The sequence below is a fragment of the Scyliorhinus canicula genome, chromosome 20, assembly GCF_902713615.1.
Source record: "Scyliorhinus canicula chromosome 20, sScyCan1.1, whole genome shotgun sequence".
Lineage (NCBI taxonomy): Eukaryota > Metazoa > Chordata > Chondrichthyes > Carcharhiniformes > Scyliorhinidae > Scyliorhinus > Scyliorhinus canicula.
In genome coordinates this window covers 68,931,466-68,946,508 of record NC_052165.1, presented here as the reverse complement: position 1 = coordinate 68,946,508, position 15,043 = coordinate 68,931,466, and the positions used below count along the sequence as shown (strand labels likewise).

General features: G+C 47.5%; 1 protein-coding gene across 1 annotated transcript in view; it reads right to left on the bottom strand.

The window, feature by feature from the left end:
• LOC119954733 (A disintegrin and metalloproteinase with thrombospondin motifs 20-like) overlaps positions 1 to 15,043 on the bottom strand; it is a 469,933-nt gene that overhangs the window by 190,693 nt on the left and 264,197 nt on the right. The window contains exons 19-22 of the mRNA XM_038780255.1: positions 11,842 to 11,968; positions 9,725 to 9,935; positions 9,192 to 9,356; positions 5,028 to 5,192 (exon numbers count right to left, since the gene is read on the bottom strand). Coding sequence (XP_038636183.1) covers positions 5,028 to 5,192; positions 9,192 to 9,356; positions 9,725 to 9,935; positions 11,842 to 11,968 — 668 coding nt within the window. The remainder of the gene's footprint in view (positions 1 to 5,027; positions 5,193 to 9,191; positions 9,357 to 9,724; positions 9,936 to 11,841; positions 11,969 to 15,043) is intronic.

Sequence of the window (15,043 nt, the reverse complement as noted above, 5' to 3'; positions counted from 1 at the left end):
CGATATGTATGACTGACTGGTAGAAAGGGACGACACCGTACTGGACGCAACAAGAATGAAATGGGAGGATGACCTGGGGATTGAGATAGGGTGGGGACTCTGGAGCGAAGCACTGCATAGGGTCAACTCCACCTCCACGTGCGCAAGGCTCAGCCTGACGCAACTAAAAGTGGTACATAGAGCCCACTTAACAAGAAACCGTATGAGTAGGTTCTTCCCGGAGGTGGAGGACAGATGTGAACGGTGCCAAAGAGACCCGGCCAACCACGCCCACATGTCTGGCCTTGCCCCAGACTTGTGGAGTACTGGACAGCCTTCTTCGAGGCTATATCCAAAGTGGTGGGGGTGAGGGTGGAGCCATGCCCGATAGTGGCGGATTTCGGGGTTTCAGACTAGCCAGATCTATTCCTGGGGAGGAGGGCGGACGCCCTTGCCTTTGCCTCCCTGATCACCTGCCGTAGAATCCTGTTTGGCTGGCGGTCAGCAGCACCACTCAGAGCAGCAGACTGGCTGTCCGACCTCTCGGAATCTCTCCAAATGGAGAAAATCAAATTCGCCATCCGTGGGTCAGACGACGGCTTCCAGAGAACGTGGGAGCCATTCATGCAATTGTTCCGGGACCTGTTTGTGGCCAACGAACAAGAGGAAGAATAGTCGGGTGGCCAAGAATCAGGGGAAAATGGACGGGAATCGGGGGAAGGTAGCTGGGGGGGGGGGGGGGGGGGGGTGTGCTACGGGTTCGTTATGGGGGTTTCATGGCAAGCTAAGGCCCAAAACCAAACTGTAAATAAATGCCTATAAACATGTGCATCGGCCATATTGGGGAATGTAAAATATGTATGCCGGCTAAAGGGGGCGGACACAGTTGTTATTATGAAGATGCTTACCTGTAAATATACATGTTAATTTTTGCGTGTTTTTTTCTTTTTTTTTCTAATAATTTGTAATTTGGTGGATTTAAAATATGAAAACTCAATAAAAACATTTTTTAAAAAAGGTTACATCATGCATAGTATATAAAATAATGAACCAATCATATTAAAGGTCCGCATGCTTAATTAAACTATCCAATCATTACAAAGGCACGTATGTTTCTCGAAATTAGAAAATATCAGTGATCCATTATCTGGGGTGTTGCTATCATTCATGTTTTCTCCCCATTGCTATCAGCAGACATACTGGGCCATCACAATGGTTCCTTGTTACATATCGCAGAATAGAGCTTGAATTGTAACAGGCAATTTCTCTGCCTGAAACTGGCTTCTCAATGATACATTGTGGGCTGGATTCTCCATTGGCGGAACCTCAGTTTTGCCGGCAGCGCACTCACACCCGTGGATTTCCCAACAGCGTGGGGGTTGCCCACAATGGGAAACCTCACTGGCTGGCTGCTGGGACTGAGATTCCCGCTGCCGGAGGGGGCGTCACACCAGTAAATGGGTGCTTCGGGACAGAGGATCTCGCCTCTTTGTAATATCTGACAGTCTGAATTGAAGAATTCAGCTTCCTCAGTAAAATGGTGGAACTGTAGGTTTTAAAATGGTTGCAGTATAATATCTAATATCTCAGGATGCCCAAATTGTCATCTTCACCCTTAATAACAGTTGCTCCGGTCATGTGTTTCTTTGCTGTGTTCACGTTGACTGATGTTCTTCCCAACATTGTCTGGCCCAAATTAGTGATAATGGTTCTGTGGTACTGGTATTAGCGAATGTGGTTCCATTATTCCAGCAGCAAAATAGGGATAAACCAGGGCCACTAACATCAGTGTTCTGGAAATGATTGGAAAATACTCTGAGGGACAGAATTAATCTGCACTTGGCGAGGCAAGGATTAATCAAGGATAGTCAGCTCGACTTTGTCAGGGGAGATCATGTCTAACAAATTTGATTGTACATTTTGCGGAGATGTCTCCGTGTGTAGATGAGGGCAGTGCAGTTGATGTAATCCACATGGATTTCAGTGAGGCTTTTGGCAAGTTCTCACATGAGAGCCTGATCAAGTAGATAAGAGCCAATGGGATCCAGAACAATTTGGTAAATTGGATTTATAGATAGGTTTAATGGAATGAGGTAGAGGGTGATGGTCAAAGGTTGTTTAGGTCACTGGAAGCCTGTGTCCACCTGTGTTCCACAGGGATCGATGCTGGTCCCTTCCTGTATGTAGTATAAATGAACAATCTAGACATGAATTTGGGGGGTATGATCAGAAAGTTTGAAGATGACACAAAAATTGATGATGTGGTAAATGGCGAGGAGGAAAGTCTTAGATTACAGGGTGATGGGGTGGTACCTTGGCGCAGTGGTTAGCGCTGCTGCCTCACAGATACATAATGGGTAAAAGGGTTACGAGGGAGAGGGTAGGGCCTCTTAAGGATAAACAAGATCATCTATGTGCAGATCCTAAATGAAGGCATGGTTAGTAAGTTTGCAGATGACACCAAGATTGATGGCATAGTGGATAGTGAAGAAGGTTAGATAAGATTGCAACATGAGCTTGACCAATTGGGCCAGTGGGCTGATGAATGGCAGATGGAGTTTAATTGGGATAAATGTGAAGTGATGCATTTTGGTTGATCAAATCAGGGCAGGATCTACTCAGTTAATAGTAGGGAGTTGGGGAGAGTTACAGAACAAAGAGATCTGGGAATACAGGTTCATAGACCCTGGAAGGTGGAGTCGCAGGTGGACAGGGTGGTGAAGAAGGCATTCACATGCTAGGTTTTATTGGTCAGAATATTGAATACAGGAGCTGGGCCGTTGTTGAAGTTGTATAAGACATTGGTAAGACCACACATGGAATACTGTGTTCAGTTCAGGTCACCCTATTATAGGAAGGATATTGTTAAACTAGAAAGAGCGCAGAAGAGATTTACGAGGATGCTACCAGGACTTGATGGTCTGAGCTATGAGGAGAGGCTGGATAGGCTGGGATATTTTTCCTTGGAGCATAGGAGGCTTTGGGATAATCTTATAGAGGTCTATAAAATAATGAGGGGCATAGATAAGGTAGATAGTTAACATCTTTTCCCAAAGGTAGAGGAGTCTAGAACTAGAGGGCATAGGTTTAAGGTGAGAGGGCAGAGATACAAAAGAGATCAGAGGGGAAATTTCTTCACACAGAGGGCGGTGAACATCTGGAACGAGCTGCCAGAGGCAGTGGTAGAGGCGGGTACAATTTTTTCCTTTAAAGCACATGTAGACAGTTACATGGGCAGGGTGGGTATAGAGGGATATGGGCCAAATGCGGGCAAGTGGGAGTAGCTTAGTGATAGAAACTGGGCGGCATGGACAAGCTGGGCCGAAGGGCCTGTTTCCATGCTGTAAACATCTATGAGTCTATGTTCTTTCTGTCTCCAAAGAACTGGCCCTATGTATTACGATATGCAGCTCCTAGACATGCAAATGTGCCACCTCTTAGCCTGACTAACAATCTTTAATTTGTAATTCTCAGCACACTGAGGATTATGTAGATAATATTGTAAATATCAAATTCATATACCAGGAGCAACATAAGAAGTATTCGCCACTACCAGGATGCTGCCATCACGACAAACACATGTTGAGTGTGTGTATTACTGCTGCAGTAATGTTTTTAAAAATCCCGGTTGGCAAGACAGACAGGCTTGCAGAAGTGCAATTACAGCATTGTAAAAGTTGAGCTAATGGAATTTTGTTCGTATTCTGAGGGTTTCCTGGGGAATAGATAATTAGAGACAATGGGTTGGATTCTCCAATTGCTGACAGCACAATTGTGTTTGGCAATTGTTTGGGGAATCCGTTTTTACGCCGAAATCGGGAGCGGCGCCAGCTTTTGGATGCTCTGCACCCTCAAAGACGGAGTAATCGCTGAGTATGCCACACACCATCGGGACGGCCTCAGGACATCATCTGAGGCCCTCCCCCAATGTTCCACCCCCGATGGCATCATTCGCGTGTCAGTTTCCAGGGACTAGGCGTGGCGGCTGCGGACTGTGTCCAGTGCCGCCACAGTTGGAAGGGGAGCCCGTTCCATTGGCAGTGGTGGCTTCGGCGGCAGCTGAGGTGACCTGTGGGGGTGGTCCGGAGGTGGTGAGGGGGGGGGGGTGCTATCTGGTAGGCCGGGTCCGCACACAACCGGCACCATGTTGCAAGGCTTGGCCACTGCAGATTGTCGCTGTGCGCATGCACACCTACGGACCCAACCATTCTCTGTCCTTATCTGTAGGTAAAGAGGGGCTTTACCGGGTGGAGCATTGTTGCCATGGCGGCGCCGACTTTTTGCTCGTAAGACCAGACGCTTCCTCCAGACATAGCCACAAAATCGGAGAATCCAGCCCATTGCGATCAACTTAGTAAGATTATGTAGTCAGGACAGAAGCAGTGTCTCAGGCTGTCAGTTTAAATAACAGATTGAACAGGCAAGAATCTCCAAGTGGTTTATCCAAGACATCTCTTTAAAGCAAGCATTCCTGAGTCTACTAACTGTATTTAAGAGTGGATTGTGACCTGAGATGTTTTTTGTTCGAGTGGAGATAACGATAGAGGTTGAATTGTTTCATTGCATTGTTAAGCATTGTTTAACTGGCATTTGACAAGTATTTGCCTTTATGATGTTAAAGTTAGCAATGCTGCTTTAATAATAAAGTTTGTTTCAATATACCATTTCCCTATTTGTGCATGAAATCACTCAAGTATCCTTTCCTCACAATCTTTCAAAATTAAGACAATATATTAGGGCTTCTGTCTCGCATCCTAGCAACTACAAGGGTCTGGCCCGGGAGCTTAATATGCTGGAGGAAAATAGGTTCAAGGAACTCCTCGCAATCTGCCTGATGAGAAGTATATCTTGCCATAATGTGTTTGAGTACATTGCCAATATTGCCCTAACTACAGCACGGTCACACATCATTCTCCCATTGAATGGTGGCGCTATCTGTTTGAAGTGCAATCCAGCACCTGGTGGGTGCCTAATCCTGCATATCTGTGAGTGTGTTCCCAAGCAGATAAAGCTAAGGTGACCAAATGGAAATCAGTAGCCACACTCACCTGGCCCCATGGTCCAGTTTGCCATGAAGCGCACTCCTGTAGCTCACAGGTCCCTGCAGCTTGTGGTTTCGTACTGGGGTTGCAAAAATCATCCCTCAGATGTTCATTATTCAGTAGGCATGATACTTGCCGATGTCTTGTGCCCTTTCCACATGTTACGTGACACTAAAATAATACATGTGGTCATTTAACGAATGCAGAAAATTCAACTCAAATGGGAACTGCTTATATATTTGTTGATCAGGATGAAAGAAATAAAGAAGTTACATCTATAAAGTGCCATTCACAACATCTAAATTGATGAGCTTTAATTTTTTTAATCTTGTGCTGAATTTTCCCCACCAGCCAAGACAGAGAAAATGTGCAAAAAATCTTATCAAGTCCTTTTATAATTACCCTCCTTTTAAAAACATCTCGGTGAGATCAAATTTGAATTTGTTATGCTCAAGAGAATACCTGTTCTCAATAAGTAATGCGTTTTGCCCTGAAATCACTCAGTGCATCTCTTATGAAGCAAAGGCACAATGAGAGATTCCAGCAGCCATCACAGGTTGTCACTGAATTGCAACTCTGAAAGTCTCGGGGTGCGATTCAGCACCCCGTTGCACCCAGAGTGGATCTGGGTACCCGTACCGGCCTCCCCGAACAGGCGCCGGAATATGGCGACTAGGGTCTTTTCACAGTAACTTAATTGAAGCGTACTTGTGACAATAAGCGATTATTGTTATTATTATTATTAATGGGTGAATCATGCTCAAGCCCCAAATCAGGCTCCGTGCCTATCGCAAAAAACCGCGCGAGTAACCCAACACGCTCTGTCTTGTGTGATCTGGATCTCGCCCTCACTGGGAGCAGTGCTTCTCATCATTACTGCTCCTTTAAATACCCAGATGCCGGATTCACCCCGCGCCCAGGACAACAGTTGTATCTGGGAGACCTCGCCAGGATGCCATTTAGTTTTGGTCCGCACAAATGTGTGCCGGTCATAACGGCACCTGGGGGGGTCTCCAAGCCCACTGGGGTCTGCTGGGTGGTAGGGGACAGGGCAGGGTGGCATCCAGATGCTCCCCATGACCTTGGGCACCTTGGCACTGCCAGCCAGGCGCCCTGGCGAATGGAGCCTATCTGAAAAATTACATCTCAGACTGCAGAACAGGGCAGTACTGGACTGACGTGTCAGTCCAGGTTGTATCAAGAATCTGGAATGTGACTGAAACCCACAATCTTCTGACTCGGATGTAGGAGTGCTGCTAATGAGCCAAGACTGATAAGGATGAGGAATGACACTATTCAGAGAAGAGGTGACCCGGCCAAAATGTATTCCTCGGGCAACAACACTTTATTATCTCAGTGCTGTTTGTACGACCTTGCTTCACAACTCAAATACTTCCAGGTCAACTGATGCAAGGCTTATATATGTTTACATATATAGGGTCACAGCTACAATGAGCCTATAATGGTTAATGGTGAAGGGTCAATGTGCATTGGTTATTGGAAGCATTTTTGATGCTCAGAGTTGACCATACAATATAATGAAAGGTCAAAGTGTTTTCATAATGTCACAGCCATCTCAGCACTTAGTTAGTGATGAAAGGAGCAAATGGAGACAAGGAGCAGGTTATATAGTTCCAGCAACCATTATGGCCTTGAGCCCTGTCCTGTGATGGATGAGAACAAATGGCTGCAGCAAAGTCATCAGGCAGGAAAGCATCCTTCCAGTACGATACAGGTTTAAGAAAGTTTGATTTGTTTCAGTGGTATAACCAGCAAAGGACAATTGCTGGGTCAATATAGGACTACTTTCCCTGAAAGAGAGAAGATCCCACCTTGGATAAGCCTGATTGGTTTTGGTCATTTGACCTGAAGAAAGTTAAAATGGCCTTGGAAAAGATACAGCATTGATTCACTGGAACAAGAGTGAACTTTAGGGTTCAGTTGTTAACAAATTGCATGAAGATGGTTTGTATTTTGTTGAGTTTAGAAAGGTGAGCATGATTTAATCAAGGTATCTAAAATGATAATGGGATTCAATATGGTGGATTCAGAAAAACTCTTTCCTCATAAGGGTGAACCCAGAATAAGTAACTTAAAATTTTCAATAGGCCTTTCAGGAGTAAAGCATATACTTCATATAAAAGGTGGTGAAAATATGGAACTATCTTCCCCGAAGGATGTAGGTGCTGGATCAATAGGAATTTTCAAGACTGAGATGATTGTTGGGTGACAATATCAAGTGATTGTGGAGCTAAGGCGGAAAAATAGAGTTAAGATGAAGATCAACCGTGGTGCAACTGAATGGTGGAGCAGATTCAAGGGACTGCAGGGATGATCTACTCCAGTTCTTGTGTTCCTCTTGCAGGTTTTGCATTTATTCTTACAGTTTTCATGCCAATTTGCTTCATAAAACATATGTACATCACTAATATAGCCATATAAATTTCAAAATTGCATGGACAATTTGAAAAAATATCAAATCCTCTAGGATGGTGCTTGAGCATTTTTATTTATTTATGAATACTTTTCAGTTTTCCGCAGGTCATATGGTACCACCCGGCCTCGGGAACGAGGAAATTACAGGCTCCCTGGCCTCAGCCAATGCTATCCTTTATAGAAGAGCACCCCTGAGTAGGCCACAGTCAGGTATTCCCCTCTCTTTTTAAAAAAATATTTTTATTCTCCTCCTTTTACACATTTTCTCCCGAATTTACACCCACCAATAAAAAACAATAATCAGCAACAAATATGTCAATTCCCATAACAATCACAACAGTCCCATCCTCCCCCTCAACCGTCCCCCCCCCCCCCCACTAATGTTTGATATTATCCAGTCTTGAAAGTGCATAATGAATAATGCCCATGACTTGTAGAACCCCTCCGTCCTTCCCCTCAGTTCAAACTTAACCTTCTCAAGAGTCAAGTATTCCAACAGGTCCCCCCACCACGCCAGGGCACAGGGTGGAGAGGCTGTTCTCCATCCCAACAGGATCCGCCTTCGGGCGATCAACGAGGTGAAGGCTACGATATCTGCCTCCGCACCCGTTTCCAACCCTGGCTGGTCCGACACCCCGAATATGGCCTCCCGGGGACCCGGGTCCAGCTTCACATGCACCACCTTGGAAATTACCCTAAAAACCTCCTTCCAGTAATCCTCTAGCTTTGGGCAGGACCAAAACATATGAACATGATTAGCGGGGCCCCCCTCGCAACACTCACACACATCTTCTACTCCTTCAAAGAATCAGCTCATCCTCGCCCTCGTGAGGTGTGCTCTGTATACCACCTTCAGCTGTATTGGCCCCAACCTCGCACATGAGGTGGAGGCATTTACTCTCCGGAGCAGCTCACACCAGACCCCTCCTCTATAACCTCTCCCAACTCCTCCTCCCACTTTGCTTTGATCCCTTCCAGTGGTGTCTTATCCTCTTCCGAAATAGCTCCATACACCGCTGACACTACCCCTTCTCCAGTCCCATTGTCGTCAGCACCCCCTCCAACAATGTGGAGGCCGGTTCGTCCGGGAAGCTCTGTATCTCCTTTCTGGCAAAATCTCGAACCAGCATATTTCTAAACACTTTTCCCTGCTCCAGTCTATACTTCGCTTCCAGCTCCCTCAATCCTGCAAACCAACCCCTAAGAAACAAATCTTTTAGCGTCTTAATCCCCTTCTCTTCCCATTTCCGAAAATTTCCATCCCACCTCCCTGGCTCAAATCGGTGGTTCCCCCGAGTCGGCATTTCCCTTGACCCTGCCCCCAACTCGAAGTGTTGGTGAAACTGCCTCCAGGTTTTTGGTATTCCCCTCTCTTTGATACAGGCCGGAATTCTCCTGCTGTTGGGATTCTCTGGTTCCGCCGGCAGCATACCCCCGGCATGGGGTGACTTCAATGGGGAATCCCATTGACAGCAGCAGAGCAGAGAATTCCCCCTCCCAGCGAACAATGCACCACCGAGAAACATGTGGCTGGAGGACCAGAGAATCCAGCCCTACAGTGTCCAGGTATTGCCTGGTGTCCCAAACTCGACAGCACCGATAGTCATGGATTTCCACCAGCCCTAACGCTGTGCTGCAGCACATTGATTTACAGATGGAGGCATTCCTTGCACCAGCATTGACAGCTGCTTGGTCTTTTGCATCATGCTGTCAACCCCTTAAAGATTTACTCACTTCGCTCCATTCACTGGCTGTCCATTCAGGGCAGAGAAATTCATTGCATCTCTGAGACACGGCATTCTGATGTTCATTGCACTCTTGGTTAACGAGGTGTCTGCCAAGGTTGTTCATGCAGTATGCCTCCCGAGTTCTTGTTCCACCACCACAGGTTTTCGAACACTGAGACAATCAGAAGATCTATCAGTGAGGTTGTATGCGGAGGAATGCACAATGGGATTGAAATCTGCACGCGAAATACAGTATTATTCTCCTTTTACCCATCTTTCTGCCTGGACTTCATTTCAATACATAGAGATATTATCGCATGCACTGTTTTACACAATCCAGGCATGAGTCTCCTTCCGAAGTGCACATTTTCAGAAAAATACTGACTCCAGAGCATGGATTTCCTGATCATCATACTTTGAATGCTGGTGGCAATACTTTCAATGTATGTGTTAGCACTGGTGTTAAAAAATTCTGATCACAAAATCCAGGCTCATCTGTCCATTGGGTGAGGCAGTTACATTGCTCACTCTAACCATTACCTGCGACCAGGATGTATAATGCCAACTAGTCCTGTGACAGTCTCCATGGCAAGTCTCTCTGTTAGGAGGTTTTGGCTGATTCCTACAGTATCTGTCGTCCATGGGCTCATTTGGTCCTTTACCGTGGGTATACTTCATGCAGTGAATGTCTTGTGTTCTGTACCCCGGTCCGCATTGTGCTGTACATTCACTCTTACCTACTGCATACCACCTAGAAACAGAGCAGAGCTATTTATATTTTAAAGTCAATCGTTTATCTTTCCATCGAGATGCATTCATTCTTTGGAATATCCATAAGAGCTTTGTAACGTATTTTTCTGACCTGGTGGGTTTATTTTGGTGCTTATCGAGGAGAGGGCTTATAGCTGGAGGGGTGCCACTCCACATCAAGCGAGGCTGACTAGGCGTCTCTCCCCTTCTCACTGCCAGCCATTGGCACATTTGGAAGAATTTACAGGTTGACACACCCAACCATTTTGACCACATTATGAACGAACCTTCCTTGGCCATCAAGTCCTGTGGTGGGATTCGAACCTGGAGAGTCTGGCTCAGAGGCAGGAACGCTGCCCATGTGACTGGCCAATATGCCTGCCCAAAAATCAGAAATCTGAACAATTTTCGATGTCAGTAAACTCCAGGCCCAAGCGGAAATGGCATCAGGTGGGTATCTGGTCACGGAGGTGCCCCTGCCAATCATGGCCTTCCACTGCCAGTCAACTACCTCTCGGGCATGAAATGGTTTCCAGAACGCTAAGAAATCTGAGCAACATTTCCTTCTCAACACATCAACGTATTCCCTGAATGATCAAGTGCACTGAATGCAAATTCCTCTCACAACATGGACCTTCAACTCACGACTTGGTTGAGATTTTAATCCTGTTTATGTTTGGCCTAAAGGTAAGAGATGTGGGAAATAAGGGAGCAGGGGTCAGGGGCAGAGGGGAGAAAGGGCATTGACATTTTGCCATGTGCTCCTGGTGCACGTTGGGAGTGCAAATTAAACAATTATATAGTAGGGTTAAAGTGTAATTTTATTTTGCTATAACAACAACGGATTCACTGCTCCACCAAGCAGCCTGTCAAGTAGTGGGCTTTAAGAAAAATACTGGGCTGTTTTTAATGCTTCCTGCCAGGCGTGTTTTGGGTGGTGGGTTTGGACTTGTGGGTCGGGGTGGGGGTTGGGGGGGTGGGGGGGGGGCAGGTTAAATATTTTGGGTGCTCAGGCCATCTCCTTCCCACCCACCCTGACCTAGTCCCCAAAACATAGGGCTTGCTTAATACACCCACTCGGCTACCTTCCCCTAAGACTGTTGAGGCCTTTACCTGCCAAATCAATTGTTTCGACTGTTAACGACAGATGGGCCACAATAGCCCGTGGTCGGACCCTGATCCCATTTAGACTGTCAACATATTATCACCGTGCGGCTGGCTTTTTAAAGACAGTCCGTTCCCATAGCGGGAATCACTGCGAGTTTCTTCCGATCCAAGACGGGTGGCACAGTGGTTAGCACTGCTGCCTCACAGCGCCAGCGACCTAGGTTAAGTTTCAGCCTTGGGTCACTGTCTATGTGAAGTTTGCAAGCTCTTCCCGTGTCTGCTGGTTTCCTCTGGGTGCTCCAGTGTCCCACCACAGTCCAAAGATGTGCAGGTTATGTGGATTGACCCTGCTAAATTGTCCCTTAGTGTTCAAAGGTGTGCAGGCTAGGTGGGTTATGTGGATAGAGCGGGGGTTGATACAGTCTTGATGGGCCAAATGGCCTCCTTCAGCACTGTAGAGATTCTATGGGTGTTCCCCATCTTCCTGGGTGGAGGGGGGGGGCAGAGTTACTCGTTCCCCATGTCAATGGTGGGGCCTTCATGTACCTGGGGAGGGAGGGGAACGCCACGTGTGAGGGGTTGTTCCTTTTTTTTCCGTCGGGGTGATCGGGGAGGGCGACCCAACCTCTGTATTCCCGACGTTACCACTAGTATGACGGCGTGGGGCCACGGCGCCAGCATTTTCTTCAAAGTGTTTGAAAATATGGCAGAAAAGACGGCAGAAAATCCAGCGAGCTGCACATCGAATGAATCGTTGTAAATTATGTTTCACAGAGATAAACTAAAATACTGCTTTTTACCTTAATTCACAGTCTGTGTTGCATGGCTCACTGTCTGCAGCTGGGCGAGACAAATGTTCACATCTTTGTTCAGAAACAACCAAGTGGTCACTATTACGCACGCAGACAGCCTTTCTCCTCCGTTCCCCTATAACAGGCATGGAAGCTGATCAGCACTCATTATCGAGTTTTACAAATAATCCAGTTCCTGTCCCAAAACAAGTCTATGCTTTACTTTGCAATATATGGCTGGCGCGGTCTCTGAAGATGACCGTTTGTTTTTAAATCTGGGCTCTGAGATACACAACCATCATCTGGTTGCAGCAAAATTGAGATGCACTGCAGAGAAATGAAGCTGACTGCTCCCCAATGCCAAGGGCAATTGGGTGCAGTATAAATAGAGTCAAAAGCAATGGTGTGCTGACAATTTCAGAAGTGTTTACACATCAGGGATAAAATCTGCAACCTTAAAACAATCTGGAGATATACTATTGCCCCACCAAAAATATTTTGGATATCCTAATAAGTCCATTTTCCAACATTTTTGAGTAGACTTTTAAGAAGGTGGTATTTTGGTGTGTAACCTACTTCATACAGGTCAGAAAAATTCCAAGTTTGATCCCAGTTAGCCGATCCCACCAGGGCTGTGTCAAGGCTATCACATTTGCCTCAGGATTCCTGTTTTTTGAGGAAGGATTCTGTCAGGATTCTTCCTGCTGGAAGGTTAATTTGGGTGAGCATTCAGTGAGGAGAGAATCTTCCTATTATTGAATAGCCCAGCAGTATTCAAGAGTGAAGGGTCGCACATAAATAATGATTACAGGGGTAAGGTATGGAAAATTAGCAGATTTCTTTGCAACCGTAGCCAGGAAGGAATCATTGTCTTCAAGAGAGGACAGGAAAAGTACCGCATTGCTAAGATTAGTCTTTGCTGCACTGCCTTCATTACAATACTGCGGTAAATCTTCAAATAAATTCAAAGTTAATCAATTAGAGATACAATGAAGATAAAACAGAAAATGTTGAGCATGTACAGGTAGCAAAGGTAGACAGAAGCAGTGTTATAAACGTACATATGAATTAGGAGCAGGAGTAGGCGACTCGGCCCCTCGAGCCTATGATGTTCTTTGATTTCTTAATAAGGATATCTTCGAAGTATAGTGTCTCACAAAGAACATCAATCCATGTTTTGAATAAAGCTAATTTATTTACATTACAAATAGATTTGTCTTGCTTGCTAAGATATGACAGATTAAAGATTGACTAAAACTACGATACTAACAAGAGAGCCCCTGATAACACGACTATTCACTATCTTGCCTAACAACCTACTCCCCGAATCAAGAGTATCACGTGATCCATGTGTATGTGCTTGATCGCCATCTAGTGGTTGGATGTAGTTACAGTAAATTGTTAACCCTTCATTATTCTTATGATACATGTATTGTCTCAGAGCCAGCGCCGGCCCTAGGGTTGCTGGCGCCCCGGGCAAGCTGAACTTCGGCGCCCTTTGGGGGGGGCGGGGCCAGGGAGGTGGGGGGGGGTGGGGCCGGGGGTGGGTGGGGGGGGAGGGTCGGGGGGGGGGGGGTGGGGCCGGGGGTGGGTGGGGGGGGAGGGTCGGGGGGGGGGGGGTCGGGGTCAGGGGGGTTGGGGGGGGCGGGGGTCGCGGGGAGGGGGTCGCGGGGGGGGCAGGGTCGCGGGGCCGAGGGGGGGCGGGGCCGAGCCCAGGGGGGGGGGCGGCGGGCCCGAGGCAGGGGGTGGCTGAGGCGGAGGCGGGGTGGGCGGGCCCGAGGCGAGGGGGGCGGGCCCAAGGCAGGCCCGAGGCGGGGGGGGCGGGCCGGCCCGAGGCGGGGGGGGGGGGCGGCCCGAGGCGGGGGGGCGGGCCCGAGGGGGGGGACGGACCCGAGGGGGGGGACGGACGGAAGGGGAGGTGGAGGGGGCCGCCCTGGGGGAGGGCGGCCACCGCGCATGCGCATTTGGCACCGGCCCAACTGCGCATGCGCGGGACCCGAGTCTCTGGCGCCCCCTAGCACATGGCGCCCCGGGCGACTGCCCGAGTTGCCGGTGCCTTGGGCCGGCCCTGCTCAGAGCCTGCCCCGCTATTCAATAAGTCTTGGCTGATTTGATGGTAACCATTACCTCACATTCCTGCGTACCGCCAATAACCTTTCACCCTCTTGTTAATCAAGAATCTACCCAGCTGTGCCTTAAAAATATTCAAAGATTCTGCCTCCGCCACATTTTAAGGAAGAGTTCCAGAGACTCCCTACCCTCTGAAGGAAAAAATTATCCTAATCTCGGTCTGAAATGAGCGACCCATTATTTTTAAACAGTGACCCCTAATTTTAGATTCTCCGAGAATAAATATCCTATCCATATCCACACTGTCAAAACCCCTCGGTATCTTAAAGGCTTTGACCAAATTGCTTCTTACTCTTCGAATCTCTAGTGGATACAAACCTTACCTCTCCAACTTGTTCTGATAAGACAACTCATCCGTTCCTGTTATTAGTCCAGTAAACCTTCTCTGAACTGTTTCTAATGCATTTACATCTTTCCTTAGATATAGAGACCATTACTGTACACAATACTCCAGATGTGGGCAGCACGGTAGCATCTTGGATAGCACAATTGCTTCACTGTTTCTAATGCATATACGTCTTTCCTTAGATAAAGAGACCATTACTGCACACAATAATCCAGATGTGGGCAGCATGGTAGCATTGTGGATAGCACAATTGCTTCACAGCTCCAGGGTCCCAGGTTCGATTCCGGCTTGGGTCACTGTCTGTGCGGAGTCTGCACATCCTCCCCGTGTGTGCGTGGGTTTCCTCCGGGTGCTCCGGTCTCCTCCCACAGTCCAAAGATGTGCAGGTTAGGTGGATTGGCCATGATAAATTGCCCTTAGTGTCCAAAATTGCCCTTAGTGTTGGGTGGGGTTACTGGGTTATGGGGCTAGGGTGGAGGTGTTGACCTTGGGTAGGGTGCTCTTTCCAGGAGCCGGTGCAGACTCAATGGGCCGAATGGCCTCCTTCTGCACTGTAAATTCTATGATTCTATGTGGGTAGGGTCTCCAGATGTTTGCTGGCGCGGGATTCTTTATTCCCGCCAGCATCTCTGCCTGCGGGGTTACCGGCGGCGTGGGGTGGCTTCAATGAGAATTCCGATTGTCAGCGGCGGGAACAGAGAATGGCGCCGAGAAACACGCGGCTGGGAGGCCGGA